Consider the following 26,556-nt stretch of genomic DNA (forward strand, 5'->3'; position numbering starts at 1 on the left):
ACAGTGGTAACGTGCGAACATCACCCACTTTCTATAGTCCTGCATTAATTGTCTTTTTCAGTATATCGCTGGGTGGTGTAGAATTTATTTTATGCCTGTGATGTCGGACTTAACATTAAGAACATACTTCCAGATCGTTAAAATTATTCCATTGACTCAAAATTTAAAGGACAACTTTACCGAGAACCATATAAGGGACATATGATTCCAGAACAATTGCAAGATTTACAATACACGCGCATACACATTGCTGTGCTTAGCAAAATATATCTCATGAGTTTTCACTGTTGTTAACATACAAGAGAAGGTTCATTTCAATTGCTATTTAAAAAGTGTGGTACTAGAAATTTAAGCCAAAATATAAGCAAAAAAAATGTTACGCAATTGGGAATCAAAATCGTTTCAAAATTTTCCAACTTTTTCGGGCCATGTGCGCATTTTGTGACATACAACGCAAAAGTAATATAAAAAGTTCATTTATACAGTTGATATTGTGATAAATTGCTTCATTTTCATGAACTCTAAATGTCAAATAACGACACATGTGCACGTAAAAGTTAGATAATTGTGCACTCTCCAATTTAATGAAAATTTGTGTAAAAACATACCTACTTTGAATTTAAGGTTTAGCTCCTCAGAATGCACGGTGACCCCAAATTTTTAGTCGCGTACAACGCAACTCTACAGCTCATAATGTCGGTCGGTAAACACTAACTTAAGCACACGACTGCAGCCATGTATATGGCCTTGTTTAAACTTATTATGGAAGCCAATAAGTTGTAGATATGAATTCATGTACATATTAGATATACAAGATGGTATGATGTTATCATTTGGCCACCTGATTTAGAAAGTAGGTTTTTTCCCCATTTGTCATAAGCAAACATATTCTACAGAACGAATCTCCAGTTATCTCTCTTTGAATTGCCACTGTTTTCATTTTGACAATGTTATCACGCCTAACAATTTGAATAATGTTGGTCGTGTAATTTCACCTACACTGTATATTTGGATATCTTACAGCTCTTCAGGTTTATAAGTTACGAAAGCAAAAGTCCCTACACAAAAAATAGAGATAAAAATGATAATAATAATAGTGCATATTAATGCACACCATATGACCCACAATCGTCCAATCAAATGACAGGAATTTATTTAGGTTTTATATAAAAGCATATAATGCAATAGGTCATAGGATTGCGATCATATATATAAACGTACATGCAGTAAAATTATAAAAATGATCACCTATAATTCATGACAAATTAAATTCTAGTATTATTTGTATCTTTATTGAGATCCAGTCACTGATACCCACAGCATTTTCGTTATTTCAGTAATTTGACTTTGGATTTATATACATTATATTATTTGTTTGTTTTAGTAATCAATGTTACGATGCCAGATGAAAAACAAAACTATGTTCATCGCATTGGTAGAGTTGGACGAGCTTACAGGTATAGCTATTTATTATATTGTCTCCTAAATTTTATCTTTTTAAATTTGTTATTTAATATGCCATTTTGTGCCTTTTTGTTGTCACCAACTGAAAACTACATAAATATATTTCATTAAAAAACTTACTGTTTAGCCTAAACTTTAGACTAGTTAATACGGGGCTTAATCATTTTAGTTTTGGAAATCTGATCTGTGATTGCTCTTGTTTCTATTGTTTTTTAAATCTAACATATAAAATGTTAAATTTGAGTCAAAATAGTATTTGTTAATTCATAATATAGGATGCCTAAAGCTGAGTGATGTTGCTATTTTGTGTGCCTATTGAATTGTGTATAATTCATCATGTACATGGTTTCTAACTTTCAGAATGGGCTTAGCTATTTCTCTAGTGTCATCTGTTCCTGAAAAGGTATTAATTTTTTGCCCTTAGTATGGGCTTTAATATGCAAATTGGTAATTGTTTTTGTAGTTTTTTGCATCTCTACGTTCATTTTGTATTGGTGAAAAGGAATAACTCAAATAATTCCTTCTTGATTTCCTTTCTCTACCCAAACAACAAGCAAGAAAGAATAATAAATGTGTTGTATGTGTGGCAGAAATATAAAAGTTCTGTAATGAAAATTCTTTTGACTTGTTTTTTTATTTCTCTGTTGCAGTTTATTAATAAATTAACATTGTCATATATGTGTGCACATAACTGATTGGAATGATCTATATCGCCATAGAACTGCAAAGCTTCCAAGGGGCTTAGCCTTGGCAGCCCACAGCCCATGGTTGCTTGTTTCACTCGCAAAATATTCACTTACCCCTTGATTTCATCGCTGACTGTGCTCCTGAGAATTTCTGAACACATTTTACTTTGTACAATTGTTCTTCAATATTTCAAACATATATTATCACAAGACTATGCTAGAAGAAAGCTAAAACATTTAGGATACATAGATTTGTACTTTTGTGAAACTTTTAATAACTGAAATGTTTGTAAAAAAGTAGTTGTGCCTCTATTTCATAATAACTATTATGCAAAGATATGAAAACAAAAATATAATATTAGTCACTAGAAGATATCATTTAAAATAAAATGTCTAATACAATTAAAAACAGGTTTGGTACCACTCGTGCCCAAGCAGAGGTAAGAACTGTAATAACACATGACTCAAAACTGATAATGGTTGTTGCATATGGTACAATGAAATGCAGGTATGTTAATTTATTGCTAATGTTACTAATTATCTTCAATTCATTTTCACTTTTTAACAGATAAAATCCTCTTTGGAAGTTCTCTTACTATGCTAATTCTTAATTCTGGTCTGTCCATCTCCTACTGTACACTATAAACTTTCCATAATCATTTTATTCAACCTTATTCTGACCTTTCTCTGTACAAACATTGTAGTTTATTATATGTTCAGGATTGAATAGTGTTTTAGCAATATTGATTTAAAAGCCAGAATCATTTTGGCATAATTATTAATATTATTATAATTTGGGACAAAAAAAATGTTATAAATAGAGTAATATTGAATATTGATTGTGTTTATAGTATCTAGGTGACATAGAAGAACATCTTGGTGTAACCATTGACACTGTGGACAAAGACATGAAGTTACCAATTAATGAGTTTGATGGAAAAGTCACCTATGGACAGAAAAACCTAAAAAAAGGTAAAGTATACATTACAAATCATTTGATCACATGATTGATGGTCATCAAATCCATATTTCTAAAGCTTGCTTCAACATGATTGGACTATTTTTCAAAATTTTCACAAGATTCATATTTATATTCATTCTAATGGAAAAGTTAAACAAAAAATGACCAGAAATACCTGTTTTGACTTTTGACAATAAATTTTGATTATCTTTCTCATTTTTATTAAATTTCCTCCTTTTTTTAGGTGGAACCTACAAAGGTCACGTTAACATCCTGGCCCCTTCAGTCAAAGAACTGGCATCATTAGAGAAGCAAGCACAGTCATCTTTCTTGAAATTCACTTCTTTAAAAAATACATTGGCATGAATTAATTGTTTAAGAGAACTGTTTTAAGGATATTCACTAACAGAAAGTATTTATTGAATAAGTTGGTTTGATTAATTCCAAATGTACTTTATGTGGCCATTTGTCAATTTATTATACATTGCTATTTGTGTGGTACCACTGTAGACCAAAGAACACAAATTGTAAGCCAAAAACCTACTAATATAAACTGTTGTTAAGCATATAGAGCATATAGAGCATATAGAGCATATAGAGCATATAGAGCAATTAGTCATGGATTTGTATAACACAGAAGATTTTTTGTTTCCATACAGTAGCCATTTACATTTAATAGAAGAAGAAAAAGAGTTATTATCAGAGTTTGTTATTGTCATATATTAAACTTAATAGTGAACCCTCTGGTTATCAGAATGTATTACTGGTTTTTGTGTATTATTAGTTATCCGCACTTTGGCGCTGATGCAAATGTAATTGCAAGAGCGCCATAACCAACCATCGCTGTCGCAAAGCAAACAATTATTTGGAGAGAAAAAATAAAAATTGAAAATAAAACTGGTTACTCCGCACACAGGCATCTCAATCTTCTTCAGTCTTGGACATTAACAGTCGAACTATAATGAAGAATACAGGCCTTGTAAATGAAATGCTATAGAACCAGGTTCCCTATATTGTTACCCTTAATTTGCATATTTCAGTTGATTTGCATATTTCAGCTAACTAGCTCCTTCAGAATGGCAAGAGGTTGTGGGGTCGATCGCCTGTGTGTTTTTTTCTACATTTGTTAGTTAGCAGCATTACTCAAGTTATTGGCAGATCTTTACCAAATTTAAACCACAGATTGGTCATTATTTAAGATTTATCTAGTGGTAAATCCCCGGAAAATGATATGTTGAGCCCCGAACACTTAAATAAAGTACGATAGCAATCGCTGTCCTTATGTTTTAATTTAATGATTTGTCATGGTCATGTGTCTGAGTTATGTAAAGTTGTAATTGTCCCGATTTTAAAATCTAAATTAGGTGGTATTACGATTAAAAGCAATTATAGGCCAATAGCTTTAGCTAGTGTAAGGTACTAGAATATTTATTAATTCAATTGTCCGGAGATAAGTCATCTGTTTGCGTTTAAATTGGGTCAATCCACAGATACATGTATATGTCTTACAACAAGTTGTTGAATTTTATACGTGGCAAAATAGCCCTGTATATGCTTGCTTTCTTGATGCCTCTAAGGCATATGACAGAGTAAATCACTGGACTCTTTTTTAAACAGAAAGATGCCAACCGCAATTGTAAAATTGTTATCGTGGTAGTATTTGCAGCATCAGTTTTGTACTAAACGGGGAAGATCCATCTCCCGATGGTTCTATTTTAAAAACGGAGTGCGACAGTGCGTAATCATGTCTACATTACTGTATAATGTTTACATTGATGATCTGAATGTAGCACTTAGTAGATGTGGTTACGGGTGTAGAACTTCAAATATTGTCCTAAATAATTTATGTTATGCTGATGACATGACTAATAGCTCCATCTTTTTATGGGTTAAAAACTATGGTTAAAATATGTGAGCAGTATGGTCTAGAACATGATGATATAATAATATACAACAAAAATCTGTCTGTATAGTTTTTTTTCTCCAAAGAAGAAACATGGTGAAATGGTATCAAATATGCTAAATAATGATATAGGGCCTATTATCTTACATCAATGAAGTGACTTACCTAGGACATAGTTTACGTAATAATTTAGATGATTCTAATGACATTAATCGCCAGTATCAAGCTCTTTGCATTCAAGGTAACACTCTAATAGTAGACGTTTGATGTAATAAGGATGTTGAAGGTAATTTGTTCAGGTCGTTTTGTACTAAAATGTACTGTTGTATGTTATGGTGTAACCACACTGTAAACATTATTAAATCTCTGGAGGTGTGCTACAACAACTCATTGAGAATGTTGCTTGGCTTACCTAAGCACTGTAGTGCTAGTAACATGTTTGCCACAAGGACAATTCCCTCTTTCTAGCATGTACGCAAGTGCGTCTATGGTTTTACTTTTAGATTAAGAGTTTTGAATAGTGAAAATGATCTGGTTAGGTGTACTACAAAGTATTTGTTACGATATTAAAATCTCTACACTAAGTGGGAAAAAATTCTATTTTATTTAGTTTGATTTCCCGATTTGTATTATTTTTTGTTTTACAGTATATATGGAATATTTAGCCTGAAATAAAGTGATCAAATCAAATCAAATTAGTACGTGGCAATGGCAAAGAATAGGCCACAGTAACGTAACGCTTGGTTGATTTTTGTTGTTGCTGTTCGGCCTTTCTCTGTTAGTCCGGCGGCAGAAGGGGACAAATTGCCATCCAACTTTTCCACACCAGAATTTTCCATAGATTACGAATCTGGTATTCCATCAAGATAGGAAGCGTTTTCGAGATATATGGGGTCAAAGTTCAAAATTGACCAATTACAACAATAAGGTATCTATTCAATCACCGTATGAAAAAAAAAAACTTCGCGATTAAGGTTCAAATGTCAATATTGACCAATCAGAACATACCTATATAACCAAATAAAAACTAATATTTAACAAAATGTGAATGTTTCCTCATCCTGTTAAACAATCATATATATATATAATACATTGTTATAATTGGTCAATTCTAAACTTTGACCCCTTATATCTCGAAAATTTTTCCTATCCTGATCGAAGTCTGATTTGATTATTTACAGTATTATAATAATTATATTAATGAAATATTATAATAAAATGATAATTTGATTACTTGTAGAACTATCGATGTCATAGTTTCGACAACTTGCATTTTGGTATTATTATTATTAAAATGTTGACATTTGACATTATGTCAATTGATGAAATTGACCTGATGATTCAACTGATGAAATGATGTATTCGCTCTTTTACATGATGGTTAAAATAATTGATTAACAGGATGAGAAAACATTCAATTTTTGTTAAAAATCAGTTTTTACATGGTACATTCTATGATTGGTCATTGACATTTGAACCTTACCACAAATGATTTTTTTGTTCATAAGGTGATTGAATAATCATAACAATTTAATAAATGACCAAATTTTAATAATTTGTTATAATACATAATACATTGTTGTAATTGGTCAATTTGGAATTTGACCCCTTATATCTCGAAAACGCTTCCAGATTCGTAATCTACGGAAAATTCTGGTCTAGAAAAGTTGGATGGCAATTTGTACCCTTTCGGATGGTGATTCCCCATCCTGCCATCGGACTATGTTAACTAATTTAGCATGGTGGTAAATAATTTTCTGTAAAAGTGAATGTACAGTTTGTTATATATTAAACATGTTTTACAATTGCAAAATATATTATATATGTAACCTTTACTATTACACGACGTGCAAAACACAAAAGACTCAAACACAGGTACAAAATATAGTGTGAGAAATAGCTTTATTTATGTTGCTCACTTAAGGCTCCGACTGCGAATGGTCTTCTTGACCATTGGCATTAAGTTTTAATCATTATCAGAACAAAGAAAATACACTTAAAAACAGGAATTAAAGCTAATTGATTGATAGCCGAAACAGATACCAATGACCAAAAGATTATATAATTGTTAATCCTATATAAACAAATAATGGACCACAGGCATTTCCAGATTCTATGGGGAGTTAATGTGGTGTCTATTCACATTTTAAGTCGAAAACAAATCAACAAAATACTTAATAGCATTCCAAAATGCTGTAAATCAATTAAAAGTAAAAGAATCAAAAAAGCTAAAAGTAATGTATGCCACATATATTATACAGATATTGACTGCTTAGAGGTTAAATATAAGATTTGACATCCCCGAGGGAATGATATTTTGTCACGGATTACTCATTCTTGTGATATATATTCTTTGTATTTTTTTATTTATTTACTTGTTGACCATATACACCTTTGTATCAGTGGCACTCACAATATGCGGTGCGGTCCAGCAAACAAAGCAGAACATTATAGACAAGAAATATTTCTTACAAAAAACGCTGCTCGCTTACTGACTTAACAGTTTTAAAGATATATTGTCCCTCTGAAAAATATTTTTTATTTCAAATTTGTTTTTGAATGTGTCATTTTATTGTCACATAATAGTTATTTTACCTGAAAAAAATGTAATTAAAAGCAAAAAATACTTCAATTGTCTGTCAGACAATGTGGTTTTTGAGTTATAATTAAACGTTTCTTTTCTCTTTTTATAATGTGAATTTTGTTACAGAAGTGAATAACTTTGATATGAAACAGACTCAATTTAGTTTATTTTATTGCTAAGGTCAAGTCTGGGGGTCACTTCATCACGCCTTAGATACTTCAAGTGTGAAGTATCATATTACAAACAAAAACTTTCATGGACTGTTTTGATAATAATTCAATGATTATCTGACAGCGAAATACAGTATTGTCATGGGACTCATAAATACCAGAAATGCAGCTGGTACCTATAAATTATAGTCGAGTTTCCATTTTAGCAAAAATGTCAAAGTGTAATATATAACTGCTGCTTGATTTAATCTAATAAATGAGTCATCTCGTGTGACGTAGCGGGCTAGAGCAGCAGCGTGAAAAATAAATAAATGTAGTGTCACACATAATTGTATTTTCTCTGTCCCAAACGGCGCCCCGTAGTTGTGAACTTGCTACTGTGGTATTATTATTTTCTTTGTTTAAAAAACTGTTGCAACGCGGCGCCCGGAGGGAGGCTGATGTGTTGGCCTTATATTAAGCAAGCAACAAATCAAATATATTGTGACCTCAGCTCTCCTTGTAGATGGGACGACAACTCACTTTTATACACACCACCACCACCACAAAATAATATATTATAATTATATTTAAACAAGGTGCTGCTGAAAGCAGCTGCTGCAGTGGGTGCTGTTTCTTCGCCGGCGGTGTGTGACTGTGACGTGACAGGTTGAAAATTGTTTCTTTAAACATTTACATTTATTAGGATTAGGCCAAGGCCTAGCTAATAGGCCTATTTAGTTAAAATACCATATCATTTACAACATGACAACATTTCTAGCCTTAATAAATGTTTTCCTTGCTGTAAATTTAAAATAGCCTAGGCTAGGCTAGCCTACTACTAACTGCTACTAGCCTACCTAGCTAGGACTTAGCCCTACTGCTAGCTACTAGGGAGATCAGGGCTAGCCTAGCCTAGGCCTTCTAGACTAGGTCTAGCCTATAATAGCTTAGGCAAAGTACAGCTTGGCTAGATACACTCTAGCTTAGCTAGCTAGGCCCAGTTAGAGGCCCAGGTAGGCTATGTCTACTAATACTAACTATGGTTTACGATGATATCAGGTCGCACTAAAAAATTAATTTCGACATTTTGTACGGCGCGCCGCTAGAGCTATAATGTTGATGTGATATCCGTCACGTATGAAATCGATTGCGTTTTATTACAGTTGTGCTATTTTATATTGGAGCAATATACATTTCCATCGTTTATTAACAATATATTTTAAGTAATATAGGGCATTTCCATATAGTGGACATGTCTTGAAAATTTCATATTTAGACAATCATAAATTATATACCCTGACTGCATTCCATATAAGTTATACTTCTATAAACAAAAAAAATTATTGCAATTTCTTTAATATTTTTTAGAATATGATTATGAAGAATATATTGACATGTTATTATTTAAGTGAAAATAGTAGATATTTTTGTGCATTTCACATTTATAATTTTTCAAAGAAACAATTTAGTTTTCAAAGTATTTCCATTGATTTTGTATTCTCTAATATGGTTTGGTCAATTCTTGAAATGACAATGACATGTTTTATCCACAATTATTTTTTTTATTGATAAAAAAGTGTGCATTTATGTCATGTAACGCGAATAACTGAAACACAAAGTTTTTCTTTCTTTGAATTTGTTTTTTGAGCTAATATAAAAAGACTTCAGATTTTATTGTTCCACCAATAATACAAATTTTCATAAAAGAGCGGACAAAGTTGGTAACGCGAGTTACCCTGTTATACATTGCTTACATGCTCCTAATTGTTAATATTTGTGTAAACTGTAACAGTCATCTTTTATTACAGGGAGTCCCTTATTAAATATTAGTAGAGGGCAGCACCCATTAACGCACTTATAATTTATGCGTCCCAATAATGCAATGTTATTTGGTATGGAAATAATGACACAATTAACACTCATTCAACTACCCATTAAATGTAACGCGAGTCACCATGGAATAGCCTATCTAGGCTTAGGAGCTTGATTTGATTACTTTTTTTCTGTCGGGATATTTTTTACGCCGTGGTTAGGATTCCGGCACCGGAACTCAACTGCCCAGCGTTAGGGAATCCGACACGGTATTGCGCATGCCCAGAGCGCGGTAATCGGCGACTCTATACTTATCAACAGCAATGGATCATTTCATAGCTGCGCCACAACGAACTAGCCTAATGCCTACTATTACTAATACGGGATCCACTAATATAGTAAATACTAGGCTAGGGCTGCCAGTTAGACGTGACCAGTGGGCCTATTTATTTTGTAATTAAAAAGTGGTTGCTTCATTCATATATAAACTTCATATAATTATGAATTATATAATTACATGACTAGTTTTATGATTTTTCAAGTACCAAATAAAAGATTTCATATAACGCATTATTTGGTCAATCAATTGTTAATAATAATTAAATTGTTTTTAAAAATTTATTTTACAGGTCTTTCAAAATGACCATTTGTAAACCGTACTAAAATGATTAACAATAATGTTATTAACTTGTATTATAATTATAAACAACCACATTTTTAAAGTAATGGGACCTGTAATAAAATAAATGAAATGAATAATACATACTCATCGTCTAAAAATATCTATACAATAAAATAAATAATCTAGTCCTGCCTACAGTAATAATCCATCACTATAGTCTCACACAACTATAAAAACGGTCACGAAAATGTATTAGTACGCCAAATACAAAAGGAGTATGGTTGAAGTGGCCGCCAACCAAAGTGGCCGGCAGTTAAATATCGTCATTTGTATGGACCGCCGTGTGTGCTTTAATCTTTGATTGTCGTTGTCTATGGCGAGTTGATTGAGTTACAGCTAAAGCTAAAGGAGTATGGTTAAACCAATAATAATTTACGTACGGTATTGCCAAAACTTCGAACTTCAAAATCTCGTTTACATTATCGAATCTTTATACACTATTGCAATAATAATTTACGTACGGTATTGTCGAATCTTTATATCTCATTTACATACGATCGAATCTGTATACAGTAATTATTGCATTAATAATTTACTTACGGTACTGCGGAATATTTATCTCATTTACATACTGTACTATCAAATCTTGGTTTTTAATTCAATCCACTCTCCTTGTAATGAAAATATCCTTATTTAACATAACATTCATGTATATAATTTTTTATTGTTATTGTAGAAAGAAAATAACCTGAAACCAAATGACCACTGTGTATAGCATGAACTGATCAACTCAAATGGTTCTAATAGAAATCCTTGCATATTCTATAGAAGAGAAGAGGTACATAACAAACTAAAAATATACATATTATTTATTGCTGAAATTTACACAATGGATGTTCCATACATTTTTATATTTTTAATTTCTCTGCTTAAGGTAATTAATCTAAAAGCATCATCAACGCATAATGATCGTTTTGATACTCACCCAATGTTATACTTTAGTCCACAAGATGTTTCACAGTTACAACAGAAAGCATCTACAACTCATTCACATATTGCTACCATTCTAAAAGATGCTGTTCGAACCATGCTTGAATCCAAACAAAAATATATGCCACCTTCTGACTATGATACATTTGGAAGCAAATGGAATGAAATTTATGGAAATAATTTGCCACCTCTTGCTATGTACTGCATACTGTACCCAGCTGATAAAGAAGCATTTAATTTTGCATTACAATACATGGATGTAATGACATTATTACCTAAATGGCAAGTAATATCAACACCAACTGATGAAGTACCAGTTGCCCATTCATTAACTGGATATGTTACAACATTTGACTTTCTTTATCCAAGACTAGATTATAAACGAAGGAAGGCATATATGGATCGAATTAAGAAGGAAACTGCTGAATTTTACAGGATTTCTAAATTTCGTTCTTGGGGAGTCTTTTATTTGCAGAACCATGTTGCTACAAATTACCTGGCACTTTTACATGGTAGTCTTGTTGTGGCTTTACATGATGAAATTGGAGCCACGTGGACAGAACATGCAAGAATTATGATTGAGAAAACAATGTCGTTACTAAATCATATAGTAGATGGGTCATTAGATGAAGGAGTTGCATATGGGGGTTACACTTCACGGTCTATAACACAATATATCTACCTTTCAAAGAGACACTTTCAGATTGATCATTCAGAAGATCCTTGGATTCAATCTCATTTTAATTTTTACTACAACACAATTTTACCTGATTTTCAGAGAACAATTGGCATTGCAGATAGCAATAGTAACTGGTTCTATGGGCCTGAAAGTCAACTAGTTTTTCTTGATACATTTGTTATGAGAAATGGTCATGGTAACTGGCTAGCAAAAGAAATTCGTAAACATAGATCAAAAGATCCAAAATCAAAGCTTATGCCATCCAATTCCCAATGTTGGTGTACTCTTCACACAGAATATATATGGTATGATGCAACAATTAAATCTCAACCTCCAGAAAATAATGGCAAGCCACATCTTCATGTATTCAGCGATTGGGGTGTGGCTACATACAGTTCTCTTTCTGCTAGTAAACATACAAATACATTTGTTGGTTTTAAATCTGGAAAACTTCACGGTCGAGCAATATTTGATGTGGTTGAACGTGGAATGTATAAATCGTGGGTAAGAGGTTGGCGAAGCTTTAACCCAGGACATGAGCATCCAGACCAAAACATGTTTGTATTTGAGCCAAAAGGAAAGCCATTTATAACCGATGCTCTTTATGGTCCAAAGTATTCATACTTGAATAATGTACTATCGTTTAGTCCATCATCGACAAGTGAATGCTTCCAGCCCTGGGAAGGACAACTTGGTGAGTGCTCAAAATGGTTGCAATGGAAAAAGGATTCCATGGCAAGTTATGGCGGTGAAATTATTTCTTCAAATTTTGATAATGGCATGGTCCTTTTGAGTGGTGAAGCAGTAAACTCATATAGTCGTGTAATGAAATTGATTAGTGTATATAGGGTTTTACTTCTTATGGATGAGGAGGTATTACTAGTTCTTGACCATATAGAAGCAAAAGAAGACAGTCCATTGAAAGAAGTTGCTGCTTTCTTTCATAATATTAATTTTGAATTTCAAAGAAGCACCAATTCAAAACTAAATGGGGCAATTGTTAAAGTTGACGATTCTGAAATGCAAATGTTCTGGATTGATTCAGAAGACTTGAGTGTACCAGCCATAATTGAACACCAGTCTCATCCTTCAGAATTTCAAAAACGACAGACTAATTTTGTAAATGTTACCTACCCATTAAGGCGAAAAACGACACGCATTGCATATGCTCTTTTAGGGCCATCTGTTAAGTTGCGCAGATTAAGATTTCTTGAAGAAAATTCAGAAGGAGTACATTTAGGTTTAACAACAAACAAAAAAGATTACACTGCTTCTATAGTAACTAAGTATGATGACCCTGCTGTTCGCTATAAATTTTTAAGATACCCAGGATATGCTTCGGTTAAGGTGAGAAATGGAAAAACTGTTCATTTTGGTGTGAATGCTACACAATATCAGTTACCATTATTACAAATGGATGATAATACTTTTATAATTAGCATACTAAATCTCTCTCTAGTTTTCACCTGCATAGCATGTGTATTTATGTACTTGGTAAAAGGACGTCTTCGTCTTAAGTATAATCGAAGATTCAAACTACTGTTAGGAGTTGTTGGATGTCTGTGGCTGCTGGCAATTTTTCAATTCACAAAAATATGTGGAGATTCAGCCTGTTTTGTTGGCCATTCAAAAAAGAATATTTCTCCAGAAACGGAAAAGAAAGTTGATATGCCGGTAATTATGATAACATCTTTACCTGGTACGGGATCAGAGCTGATTGGCTGGTTATTTTATAACAACCATGATTTTATGTTTTTGGATGCACCATCTAAAGTTTTGCGCATTCCAAACCCAACTGATGGAACTGTTATAGATCCTTTACTTGATGCTTGTCAGTGGACAAAACGTGATATTAAAATAACACAGTTTATGAAGGGATGGGTACGCTCAATAGCACGTAATCCAAAAAATCACATAATGAAAGATACAACCGAAGGTAAGGGACGCCGTGCTGTTCGGCATTTGTTGGAAAATAATTTGAATTCTCAAAATTTAACTGTAAACAGATTGTTAAAAAGGAAACTTTTATCAGACTCTACTGAAGAAGACATCAATTTCAAAGAGTACACAGCTGAAAACTTAATGAACCATATTGAAAAATTTCCAAATGCTAGATCGGTACTTCACATGAAAAGTGGAAGTTGGTCTCTCAAGTTACCTTGGCTTTACACCATTTTAAAAGGACAAGTGAAAATTGTATATGTTATACGGGACCCACGGTCATGGATATCTAACCTTCTAAATTCTGGTGTGTCGTCATTGTACAATCAGTGGAACTTTCCTGAACAGTTAGAACAACTCTTTAAGCTTGCTGATGAAACATGCCAGCCAGCAAAGCAGTATGCATGGGAATATGAAAAGGTTCGTACAGCATGGAATGATCAAAAGACCACACCTCATGAACTATTAGCCTGGGTTTGGTTAGCTCATACACAAGCTACTCTAAGACTAAGTGCATCAATTCCTACTGAAAACTTTCTTGTTGTTAGATGGGAAGATCTTGTGCTTGATAGTGAGGACTCTGCTAACAATATTTATAAGTTTATAGGTAAGTAGAGTATATTTTTTAGATTTAATGTGTGGTCAATGTACAAGATTTAGATAGATATAGCAATATAGTACAATTTAAAGACACATTCCCTACAATTTGTGATGTTTTATAAAAATAATGCATATATATTACTTTAAAAACATAAAACCAAGTCATTCCATGTCTTAAATGTTTTGTTTATGGTTAATTATGATAAAAAGAGAAAAGTAGCTCGCAGTGAATGTCCTCTCGTGGATGGTTCTGTAGGCCTAGCTGGTAAACATCGGTAATTTCTGTTTTGTCAGACTTCGTTGATACAAATTGGGGGAAACCCAGGATTTTCGCTGAAAAGTTAGGAGTCTTCCATTTGTTTTGTCCTCACATGATTGATCGAAAAGTGGGTGAATTACAGAAGAAAAACAAAAATATCATTCCGCGCGCAATGCATGTTGAGATTTATAGCAGGCCACTTAAATTATTAGAATCAACAACTAATTTTTCACATTTTAAACAATTTAAAGATGAAAAAGTAATCTCAATACCTAGGACCATAATATTTATTTTTACATTAAATGTAGTTTGTGACCTTAAATTAGATCTACAAATGTAGGGAATGAGTCTTTAACTTAGTCAGCATATTTACATGAAGTTATGCCTGTGACTTTTGTTATGTTGTATTAGATATGTAAGAATCCTATAAAAAAAACATAGGGAATGGGACTTTAATTTCTCAAGGTAGAAGACCCAAGACCGCGTATAGGCTGGGAAAAACATGTCAATGTATACAGCCAGATATAAATATTTAAATACAGTATCCCTTTGCATTCCAATGTCTTATTTTGCTGTAACTTTCAGGTTTTCCAATGCCACCAAAAGTGCTTCATCAGTTACAGCAAGCAACCAGAAGTAACATTCTACGGAATAAATATGAAGGTGTTATTCGTAAAGAAAGTGTAGTGTCATGGCAGAGGGAACTTAGTCCAGAGGAAATTCATAGAATAGAAGAAATATGTTATGATACTATGGATAAATTTAAATATAAACCATTTAACTCATAATTCAAAAGTTTGGTGACCTGGTTCAGTATTTAAAACTTGTTAAACTATGCATATTGTACATGTGGGGAAAATATGGTGAATTAATTTTTATAATTTAGCTAGAGAATAATGCATGTAGGGAAGCATTAAAAAAGTAATTTACCTTAAAGTTGTAATTTTATACGAGTGTTATCCAACTTCGATACTTTTCCAAAACATTTTACTTTGTCAATTGATAAAAATGTTCTGGAACTGGAATTCTTTGTATGTTTGAAAGTTTTTCAATATTAAGACTTGACAACAATTTCTATCTAGTAAAATTAAACCCTAATGTTTATTGGTAAAGTAATTTTAGTATATGGTTGAAATAATCTAACATTAAATTGTTACAAATGGAGCCTTTTTATAATACAGTATAAATTGTTGATGTATTATAACATAAAAAAAGTTTAAACAATTTTATATGATTATTATTATATGACATACTTTGCCAAGAAAAAAGATTTTTGTTGTTGGTCTAAAACTCTTTTTGGATCACTTGTAGATACCTTTATTAAGCTATTTCTTTTTTCTCCGTGGTGAGTTTTACAATAGTAATCAGAAATATGTGCTAGGCTCAAAGATAATTCATATTCTTTTAGAAACAAAGATATGCATGGAGTATTTAATACTGTACTGTATCAATCATGTAACATTTATTATTACTAGGTTGGTACAGTGCTAGTGTGCTACATATTTAATAACAAGAACATTTTTGCAAAGTCTGAAATCTAGTTGACACATTTTTTGTGGGCACAAAGTATATATTTTCTATACTCTTTTAGAATACATTGAGTGTTGGAAAAAAAATTGAGAGAAAAGATGTTTTGTATTTTATATTAAAATAATGTATCAAAAATTTGTTTAATACTACTAACTAGCTGTCTTATTTTAGTCTGTTTAATTCGTAGAGATTAAATTGTTAATGTAATTGGAGTTTAATCCCACCCTCTAATTTCACCATGTTTAGTATAGTATCTCATTATAGTACATAAAAATTATCTCACTTAAATTATTTAGGACACATTAGCACTGCCGATGTGGCCATTAGACTTGTAGTCCTGAAATATCCTGGTTTGTATTGGGTGATAATTTTTTCATCAAAAGACCACTTCCATCTTTCCACAGCAATCATAGACAGTAAAACACTAATCAAAGTAAGAAGTAATTCAGCCCACAATTGAAAACACTAGTTCGTATTCGGTTTAAAGAAATAGACTCTAGGTGGGAACAACAACAAATATTACTGGAATCTTTATTCATCAATCTCGGTTCTAAAATCTTATATAAATCTAAAAATATTTAGCCTAAAATGGTTTACCAACTGTAGTCACAGAATGTTAAAAAAAAATCCTACATTTTTGTTTGCATACATCTAATTGAATTGATAAATTTGCCAAATTATTTTATTTTTCCAAGATAAATACTGTACTTTATAGTTTAGTTTTGACAAGCATGCGTGATAGCAATCTGCTCTATACCTTATTTCCAGTCATTTATTTTTGTTAATGATTTAACAAACTGGATTTTTAGAGATTCCCTTAAAATGGACCTGAAATGGAATTTCGATTTTCAAGAAATTCACACATGTTATTTAAATGTATCAAATTAACACAAACCCATACAAATAAAAACAAAATGTATAGTATTTTGAGTAAAAACGAAATTTTAAGATACCATGGTAAATTAGCGAAAATTACTCACGCCATTGCAATATTCTATTTCAACGGCCGTCGGAAGCCTCTATATTCACGACGTCACATATACACACGATGATATCGAGAGCGTGTATGCCGCCCGATAGTCAGTGAATGATCGACGGCCTGGAAAAAGATACGCGAAGCGTTGACACTAATACTAATTTATTCAATATCTAATGTTGTTGAAATATAGGTCCCTAAAATGTACTTCGTTTGTTCTAAAACCCGAATTTAGAAGACCTACCTCCCAAACCTTTACTAGGCCTAGCCCCCCCCCCCCCCAATCCAGTGCGCGGAGTCGATCCACCACCCACATCATGCGGCGAGGCTCCGTTTCATGTGCATCCGGCCAAGGACCAAAGCGATATCAACAACTTGCTGCGCTCATTGTCAAGCCAAAGTAAAATATGAATAAAATTCGTTTTCGAACTGCCTGATTCGTGACAAATAAATTATCATCTCATATTACTAATTTAATTCTGCTAAACTAAAAACTAAAGAAACTAACACATTTTAGCAGTATAAATTACGAACGATACAAAATACACGAACGGAAAATATGGATACGCATCATTGCGCACGGAGCTGTATCCCGGACAACGTTGCCAGGCCAACTTCGGTATTGCCAGAAAAAAACCGTTGATTTTAAGATTTTAAATTGTCATTTACTCGATGAATAACCGTTTATACGGTAATAATTTTATCTAAAAAAATTCTAAATACGTTTCTGCAAATGCACAAGCATTTTTTAGAAAATGCTCCATAGATTTCAAGAGTTATAGCCAAAAAACAGCAAATTGTCCATTGGAGGGATAGGAATATATTCGCAAAGTGACGTCACCCGCGAATTTTTTTGATTTTCAATGGGGCTTTCCCCAAAAGGGCCAATTTATATTTTGTAACAATATACATTCTAGCAACACCTAATAGCCCCAAAAACATCATTCTAAAATGAAAAAAATCGAAAATCCATTTCAGGTCCATTTTAAACAAGTTCTTTGTCATTCTGTTATTAAACCTATTATTATTTTCAGCAATGCCTTTTCTGATTGTAGTATTCATCCTTGAATGCTTTTAAAAGATCATTGTTGAAATTATAAATACCTTACCTGTTTGACAAAATCAATAGTGTTCATTATGGAAAAAATATTCAGAATGTCTTCCAACTTGACTATGAAATTTTAACAGCACTTTATTAATATGCATTATTACATTTTACATAATAATGGAATGTTATTTTTCTTTCAACGATCCCACACAATTTATACAAATTTATTGGGCAACCATGGCATGGCAACCATGACATTAAATATGCAATTCATGTTTTAAATTTCTAATTTCTGCATTTATAATATATCTTAAATAATAAAAAAAAAAAGTATCACAAGTATTACAAAAACACAACATAAACTACACAAATAATATTAACAATAATATTTAGTATGTAAACCAAGTTTTCATATTATGATGGCAATTTGGTTAAATCTCAGAAAAACAGACCAGCAAGAGGCCTGTTTTGAGTTGTGCATGACGTGTAAAATTGCCCTGCTATTTAACTGACCAATCACACTACATACATAATAATTAAATAGCATACTTTCTCCTGAGATTTTTCAAGATTTGTGAATGCGTGTATGAAAACATGCAATATATTTAGAGATAAAAGTATGTAACAATTTATGCAGATGTGAAAAGGGTATACTTGTTATGGCACTATCCATGTCATGTAAAATTATAAAAATATTAGCAGCCATTTTGTTTTTATGCCGATTAGGAGGTCAAGACATAAACAAAATATTTGGTATTCACAATTTTTTTATTTAGCATACCCAAATTGAATGTTATAAATACCACTTTTACCTAAAAAATGAATCTAGGATGTCTATTTTCCAGAAATGGACCTAGACTATAACAAACTAAATGTGATTATTCTGATTTAATGTGATTTGCTGTGATATCTTCCTTCTTTATCTCTTTATTCTCTGGTTCATCTCTTTCATCTTCCTCATCAAAATCACTATCTTGCATGTCTTCATCAATTGTTTCTGAAGTACAAATTGTGTAGCAAATGAAGGTAATCAGGAATCCAGGCAGTATGATAACAAGGCTAATAATCACAGGTTGTGCTTTCCATATTGCCTGTAAGAATAATTTAATTACATTTATATATACAGTAGAAAAATAACATTTGATTTGCCATTTTTTGATTTATTTTAATTAAATGTATTTATTTTTAATTCACTTGATTGCATCCAATAAATCAGAAACAATTTGCTAGAATTAAGGTTACATGCTAATAGATTAATAACTATCTTAAACATTTTAATTATCCAAAATAGAATCAATGTTGGCGGCAATTACAAAACAATTATTGACAATTAAAGGGAATAACAAGATATGAAACAAGGAAAAAAATGTATTCATAATGAAATTAAATGTTTAGATTGCATTGTATATACAGTTAACATATTATAAATAAAGTGCACAAAATAGGGCCCATGATGATCCATGCGTTTGGTCAACAGCATAAACAGTTCACACAACAAATAGGGCCCATGATGATCCATGCGTTTGGTCAACAGCACAAACAGTTCACACAACAAATAGGGCCCATGATGATCCATGCGTTTGGTCAACAGCATAAACAGTTCACACAACAAATAGGGCCCATGATGATCCATGCGTTTGGTCAACAGCATAAACAGTTCACACAACAAATAGGGCCCATGATGATCCATGCGTTTGGTCAACAGCATAAACAGTTCACACAACAAATAGGTACTAAGCCAAAGAATAAATAACCCCTTTGGACGAACACTCCTCCTGCAAACGAATGTAACTGCCAGGAAAAAAGCAATGACCTTTACCTGGTAAGTGTCTCACTAAAAGTGTGGTGTACCAAAGCTACCGTAATTAGAAATGACAATAACCGAAAAACATAATAGGTCTAACCGAAAACCAATTCAAAGTTAGATATAGGAATCATACAAGTTCATTCCGTAATTCTAGTAAAAGAACCAGCACAGAATTAAGCAAGTACATTTAGAACCTCAAGGACTTCTAATGTATTCCATTACATTAAGTGGAAAATTATAAGAAAATGTATTCCTTGTTCAAATGTTAGCAAACGTTACAATTTATGTATGTATGAGAAATATATAATTATTTGCCATCCTGAGCTATGCTCACTTAACAGCAAAAATGAGCTCAGGTATCGCAGCACATCCGTAAACAATAGACCTAACTTCCTGGTCATTCATTCTGTAGTGGAATCTGTTATGGCTGAAATAAGGCTGTTGGTTCAGTTTCTTCCAAAAGTACCAAATTTTTTATACAGGTTGCCCACCATCTACGAATTCAATTTTTGATGGGCGCCAAGCAAAATGACCCCGTGGGTCACCTAATTTGCATAATTTAAAATGGCGGACATTTTCACTTAAACACTTATCTCTGAAAACTACTGGTCATAGAGAGTTGATTGTTATATCAAAATGTTCAGAACATAAACATTCCTATTTACTCTAATGAAGTATTTTTTTTAAATATGATCGGAAGTAATAGTTTTAACCTTTGACCCATATTTTAAGGCATTGCCATATCTCAGTAAATAGTTGTCACAGACAGTTTATTTTGGTGTCAAATTGTTCAAAATATATATATTTAGTTTAATGAATAATTTCATCCAAAAATGCCCGGAAGTACGCAGTTTTGCATTTGAGATAATTATCTCTATGATTTTTCTGATCAGGGAAAACCTATTTATTTATTTTTTTTGCATATCTCTAACTTTTGCTTACTAATTTTCTGAAACATCTGAAAAAAATATTATCATAACCTAAATTATTAAAGTTATATAAATCCATTGACTACTTACCACAACAGTTGTAACTAATTCGTAGAACACACGGTATATCATGCGAAATAAAGAGTTTCCACCATAACCCTTAAATATAATAATAAAACAAAATAATTATTCAGTTTTGAATAGAAAATAGAAAACAAATCTGTGATGAATCAATTGATCCCATGAGGCAGATGGACCACACTCGAGTGTTTACCACTTAGGCCTAGACTTTGTATATTTCTTTTATTATTCATACTATAGTAGTCCAGTTTGATATCACAATATAAATATACATGTTAGCATGGTCAGGGAAAAAATGCTGTCTTAGCAAAATAGTAATTGCTGATTGCCGAGCTGAAATTCCAGGGTTAGGTTAACCATTGGATTGGCGATGCTTGCGAACACTAGTGGACATGTTTTGTAAACGGGAGAATTTGTGTTCCTATACGTTGTGATTATGATCTTACCATATGTTTTGAGTGTTGACAGGGTAAGATAGCCATACCTTATTGTTGTCTATGTAACATTCTAAAGATTATTTGTGCATTAAAACTGTGAAATAAGTCTGAAAAATCTTAGCCAGGTAATGTGTAACAATGAAGCTGATATGAATACACATTCCAAAGACAGTGGTACTAAAAGTACAGTACTATATAATCATTACTGGTGGCTAAACTATTTCAGATATTTCAAATATTATTACATGTGAGGTTCTTCCGATTTCTATGAAGCTAAAATACATAAATCATAACCTTGATTTAGATAGCGTAAAAGATGATATTGATCAACTGAAAGGTGGACAAAGACAACTTGCGTTTTATTAATATTTCTGATAATGAAGATGATGAAGAATTGGTCATATAATTTTGCATAGAATTTGTAGCAAGTATTTAAATGTTTTACTTGCCTTTGCTGTACCATTTGTGATTGAATGTAAAAAGTCTTTTATAGATTCCTTAGATGATGGCATAACTTCATCTAATATGTAATACACTTGTGTTTCTGTATTTAAAACCACTAAACCTGGAATTTCTATGTTGCTGCAAAACAAACAAGAAAAATAAAAAAATGAAAAATATTGAATTTAAATAACAATATTTTGTGAGAATAAATATCAACAAAACAAATAAAAGTAAAACATAGTATAGCTCCTATATTTGAAATAAAGGTTGATTTTAAATTTATAATAACAATTGTGAATGCATACATTGCTTAATTTACCTTTCCCAATGTAATTTTACTTTTTAAATTTCCTAGTCCTATAGAAAAATGTTTGTTTTTTTATAACACACAATTTAATACAATAATTGTACAGCACCTCGACTTTAAACAGTCAATAATCTTAATACAATTTATAAACTATTATACAGATACAGATTAATTTTATTGTCAAATACAAATGGAAAAAAGAACTATCTAACAAATCTTTTGTTATAATGCCGTATCCCAGCTGGGTAGAACGAGTATTTGAACAGTCCGTCTGCACGTTCACCATCCTCATCCTACCACTTCTAACGACAACGGAGCTGATAATGTTGTTATGAAAAGGATGATTGGTGTCTTCCAATATAGCATGGAACACATCGGCAAGACGTTCGCTGTAGAAAGAGTCAAGCGTTTGCACAGACGAACCAATTACTTTGCCCGCTATACCCAGCACCTTTCAATACGGTCCTTATACCCTTTATTGATATTCCCTGCCCAGCCCAACATACAATAACCCCAAATAGAACATCACTGATGAGTAAAATATTCTACAAATTTCCTGCTTTACCCCAAACGAACAGAGTTTCCTCAGGCAGTTGTACAGCCTTGTATTTAACTTCTGAACTATGCTCAACATGATTCACCCATTTAATCTTATAGTCAAGCACTCTTCCATATACTTATAATTGTTAACAATCTCTATATCCTTTCCATTAATGTATACCATGTCCATACAGTCAGACCTAATGTGTTTTCGAAAATCAATCCGCATTTCTTTCATTTTATTTATGTTTAGTTCAAGAAAATTATTGCCACAGTCATCTGTAAATTGAAAAATCTAGGTCTAGAGAAGAATTGAGAATTGAGGTCTAGAGAATCAATAAGTCCAACCATAGCAGGAAGTGTTATCATTATTATAAAATTCTGAGACAAAAAGAGTAGCTGAAATCTCTACTGTATTTAATCTCACTCATGATTAGGTTGGATGTGGATTATTGGCTTCTGAAGAAGGAAAAATTATAAATCAATTCATTCAGTGTAAGCAGTAATTAGTAAAACGCTATAATACTAATTTTATCACCATTACACAACTTAATACTGTTATACCTACCTCATAGTTATATCACTGATTTCATGATTCCCTTCCATGAATCCAAACTGAAAGTTACTGCAAAAGGAATAAAAACACTATGTGTCATCATTTCTAGTGACATCAAAATTGTATATTTAAATTATTTAAAAACAATTTTTTGCTTTAACTTGTGTTTTGATATAATTTTTGTTGTTATTTTATGAAAGTCGTAGTTGGAGGGTCACACCATTCCCAGGGATATTGGTTTCTCTGCTCAAGTTTTATTGTGGTGTCTGCTTGTTTGTTTGCTGAAAAAAATAAAATAAAATTAGAATAAATAACAATGGTACTCCCTAGAAACTTTCCTTCTTAACAATACCATAACAGCTATACCCCAGAACTTTGTTGGAGGAAATTAAATAAATTAATGTTTGCTAATTTTTATTGATACCCCAGTATTGGCAAACTGCGTGACACAATTTATTATGCTTTTTAAAAATATATTTATATTTGCCCAACAAACCGGTTTTAATCTTTTGGTATGTCTAGATATTGTTTGGAGCCATCGTTATTTACTAGCTAAGTTTATTGAGAGCCCTGTTTTGCATGATATCAATGGCTGTGATGATGAATTATTAAAAGTAAATATTAAAGATGTATTGTCCTCAAAAACATGAAAAATGAAATAAATTAAATCATACTTTAAATGTGTTCACGGTTTGTTTGGATGGATAGCATATGACTAAACAAGATCACGTTAATGACTTCCTGCAGATTCATATAGAACATCATGATAAAGAAACTCATGATAATTTCTGAATGGGTATGAATGCCCTGTATGAATGACTTAGTGAGATTTTATAAGTGATAATAGTTATTATTATTGGTTATCCGCACTTATCCGCAGGATCTTTTTTTTTTTCTTTTTTTTTTCCTATGTTCTTCTTTCTTTCCCAGAATTTTGTTGGCAGCGTATCTCTAATTCTGGCCAACATAAGATTATATATAACTTTGACAGAAGATTGACCTCTAACTGTAGATGTGCAAGAAACTTCGTTTTATGATTTTAGAGTTGCGCAACGTGACTTGCGCGCGATTTTATGAATTTCAATGATTGATCATAGATTAAAAACCAAAAATAATTTTGTATTGAAACTTGGAGAAAATTTAAGTTATATCAAGCGCAAACTTTCTATGGATTAAAAATGGCATGTTTCAGAGAAAGTTACGCGCGCACGCGCATTTAAAATTTCAAAATCAATTTCTAATTAACTTTCTACGCATTTCATGTCATTTTGAGCATGTTAAAAATTCCCACGCGCGCGCGCATTTTTACGCGCGTGGTGCGCGACGTAACACAAAAAATATATTTTTTTGCATGATTTATGTTTTTCCAGCCTTTTCTAGTAATTTTACCAACTTTTTAAACAATTTCGACTTAAAATCACGTCATACGAGCACGTCGAATTGGATAATTTGCGCGCGTTTTTGATGAAAAAGTTAAAAAATTCATCAAAATTATGCCTTTTTTTAAACAGTCATAGATTCTAAACTACATGACGAACTTTAATTTTTTTTACATATTCTGGAAGTTGATGAGTTGTAGATATCGGATCATGAATCAATATGGCTAACCGGACATTGTGACGTCATCGTATGGCCACTGGAATATAAAATACTGGATTTTTGTCTCTTTCGTCATAGCTCATCACATTTAATAGAGCGCATCTCCACTTATCCATATTCCATTTCCCCCCATTTTTTATATTGTCTAGGTCAATCAATTATCTTTAGCATGATTTACCATTTTTAAATTTGTGATGACGTCATCATGATTAAAAGCGTCAATAACTTTGGTCACTTATTTTCACCTATTCTGCACTGTATGTAGTACGTATACAATATATAGTGTTATACCGTATATACTTAGGTGACACAAAATAGAGAGCGCACTAACATTTTTTTCAATGGCATGATCGTTTTTCTGCGCGCCATATTCGCTTTGCGCTGCGAATAACCAAACTCGTCCGTAGTGACGAGTTCAAATCTAGTTATTATTATTATTATTATTATTATTATTATTATTGTGTTAAGGATATGAAGTTATTCATGTACTGTTGCTGACCTGAGAATTTAACCGTATACTGTATGTATTCACTAATTAGGTAGTATAACCCTGCAAAGTTGTAAGTTATCACAGTAAATGTAACACTGTTATAGGCCTATTTATGATGAACAGTTATCCAAAGTTATGAGACATTTGTATATGTACTTCAGCAATGTTTTGTTGCTTCACATACTGTATGACTAATATGATTGTTGTTATTTTGTTAATGCTTTTAACGGTTTAATTAATGACTGAATGTTTGAGTGAAGATTTATAACTGTATGTTATATGTTATGGTACAATGCCAGGGTTATTAATGATTCATTTCTGTATTTATTCTAATTATAGAATTGAATGAGATTCAAGTTATTTAGTCATCTGATAACATATTTTACCACACCATGTATTTTTCAATGATTTTTAAAAATGGCTCTCTATTTACAACAATTGTGTACAAAAGAATAGAGATTTTGAATTTGATAAGAAAGTTTTGAACAAACTCGTGTAACACAAATAAAACGCCCAAAAATTATGAAACATACAGTAGGGGAAACTATAGATCAATAATTATTGGAATGTATGATCAATAGAAATATTATGTTTGCACCTGGCCTTTAAGACACTTTTATTGAATAAATGATTTTATCTCAATTTTTAAATCATGGTATATCTACTCATTTGCTGACCTGTGTGTTGTCATCTGACCTTTCTCTACATTAAACCTTTCGTAAAGTGATTGCTTACGTTAGCTAAAAACATAGTACACAAAACCACATAAATAACCTTACTGTCATGGTGAAAGAATTTAAAAAGGATTGTCTTTTTACCTGTGAAATTCTTCTCTCCCATTTATAGCTATACTTTTAATGTTCTCCATAAAAGTTGTGTGCGGATGACGATAATTGCCTGTACCTTTATTAACAATGGCTAACACAAGAAATTTACCTGAGAAGATAGCAAGCACAGTTCAATAATAGTTCTACCTAATTATTATTATTTATTCAGGCAAAAGATACATTTTACAAAATATAATACAAATCAACAAATTAAACAAACACAACGCAAGAATAAAATATAAAATCATAGTCACTAGCTGCCAGTAAGAAAACAATTAAAACAGCAAGAATTAATCATCGTATGTTGGGGTAGACCAATAATGAACAATTTG

At 32.0% G+C, this 26,556-nt stretch overlaps 4 protein-coding genes across 5 annotated transcripts in view; 2 read left to right on the top strand and 2 right to left on the bottom strand.

The window, feature by feature from the left end:
* Positions 1-3,121, top strand: part of LOC140057270 (ATP-dependent RNA helicase DDX1-like) — a 44,149-nt gene extending 41,028 nt beyond the window's left edge. The window contains exons 26-29 of the mRNA XM_072102853.1: positions 1,385-1,457; positions 1,825-1,867; positions 2,563-2,658; positions 3,002-3,121. Of these exons, the coding sequence (XP_071958954.1) occupies positions 1,385-1,457; positions 1,825-1,867; positions 2,563-2,613 (167 nt within the window). The 3' untranslated portion in view covers positions 2,614-2,658; positions 3,002-3,121. The remainder of the gene's footprint in view (positions 1-1,384; positions 1,458-1,824; positions 1,868-2,562; positions 2,659-3,001) is intronic.
* LOC140057082 (enoyl-CoA delta isomerase 2-like) overlaps positions 1-26,556 on the bottom strand; it is a 442,575-nt gene that overhangs the window by 270,124 nt on the left and 145,895 nt on the right. The window lies entirely within an intron of this gene.
* Positions 11,030-16,302, top strand: LOC140057025 (dermatan-sulfate epimerase-like protein). Its single transcript, XM_072102559.1, has 2 exons — positions 11,030-14,401; positions 15,239-16,302. The coding sequence occupies exons 1-2, from the start codon at positions 11,074-11,076 to the stop codon at positions 15,439-15,441; spliced, it is 3,531 nt and encodes a 1,176-aa protein (XP_071958660.1). The 5' UTR covers positions 11,030-11,073; the 3' UTR covers positions 15,442-16,302.
* LOC140057026 (protein disulfide-isomerase TMX3-like) overlaps positions 16,699-26,556 on the bottom strand; it is a 31,179-nt gene continuing 21,321 nt past the window's right edge. For both annotated transcript variants that reach the window (XM_072102561.1, XM_072102560.1), the window contains exons 10-14: positions 26,216-26,333; positions 23,321-23,377; positions 21,911-22,043; positions 21,034-21,102; positions 16,699-19,298 (exon numbers count right to left, since the gene is read on the bottom strand). In XM_072102561.1, coding sequence (XP_071958662.1) covers positions 19,086-19,298; positions 21,034-21,102; positions 21,911-22,043; positions 23,321-23,377; positions 26,216-26,333 — 590 coding nt within the window. In that variant the 3' untranslated portion in view covers positions 16,699-19,085. The remainder of the gene's footprint in view (positions 19,299-21,033; positions 21,103-21,910; positions 22,044-23,320; positions 23,378-26,215; positions 26,334-26,556) is intronic.

The sequence above is a fragment of the Antedon mediterranea genome, chromosome 8 (genome assembly GCF_964355755.1).
Source record: "Antedon mediterranea chromosome 8, ecAntMedi1.1, whole genome shotgun sequence".
Lineage (NCBI taxonomy): Eukaryota > Metazoa > Echinodermata > Crinoidea > Comatulida > Antedonidae > Antedon > Antedon mediterranea.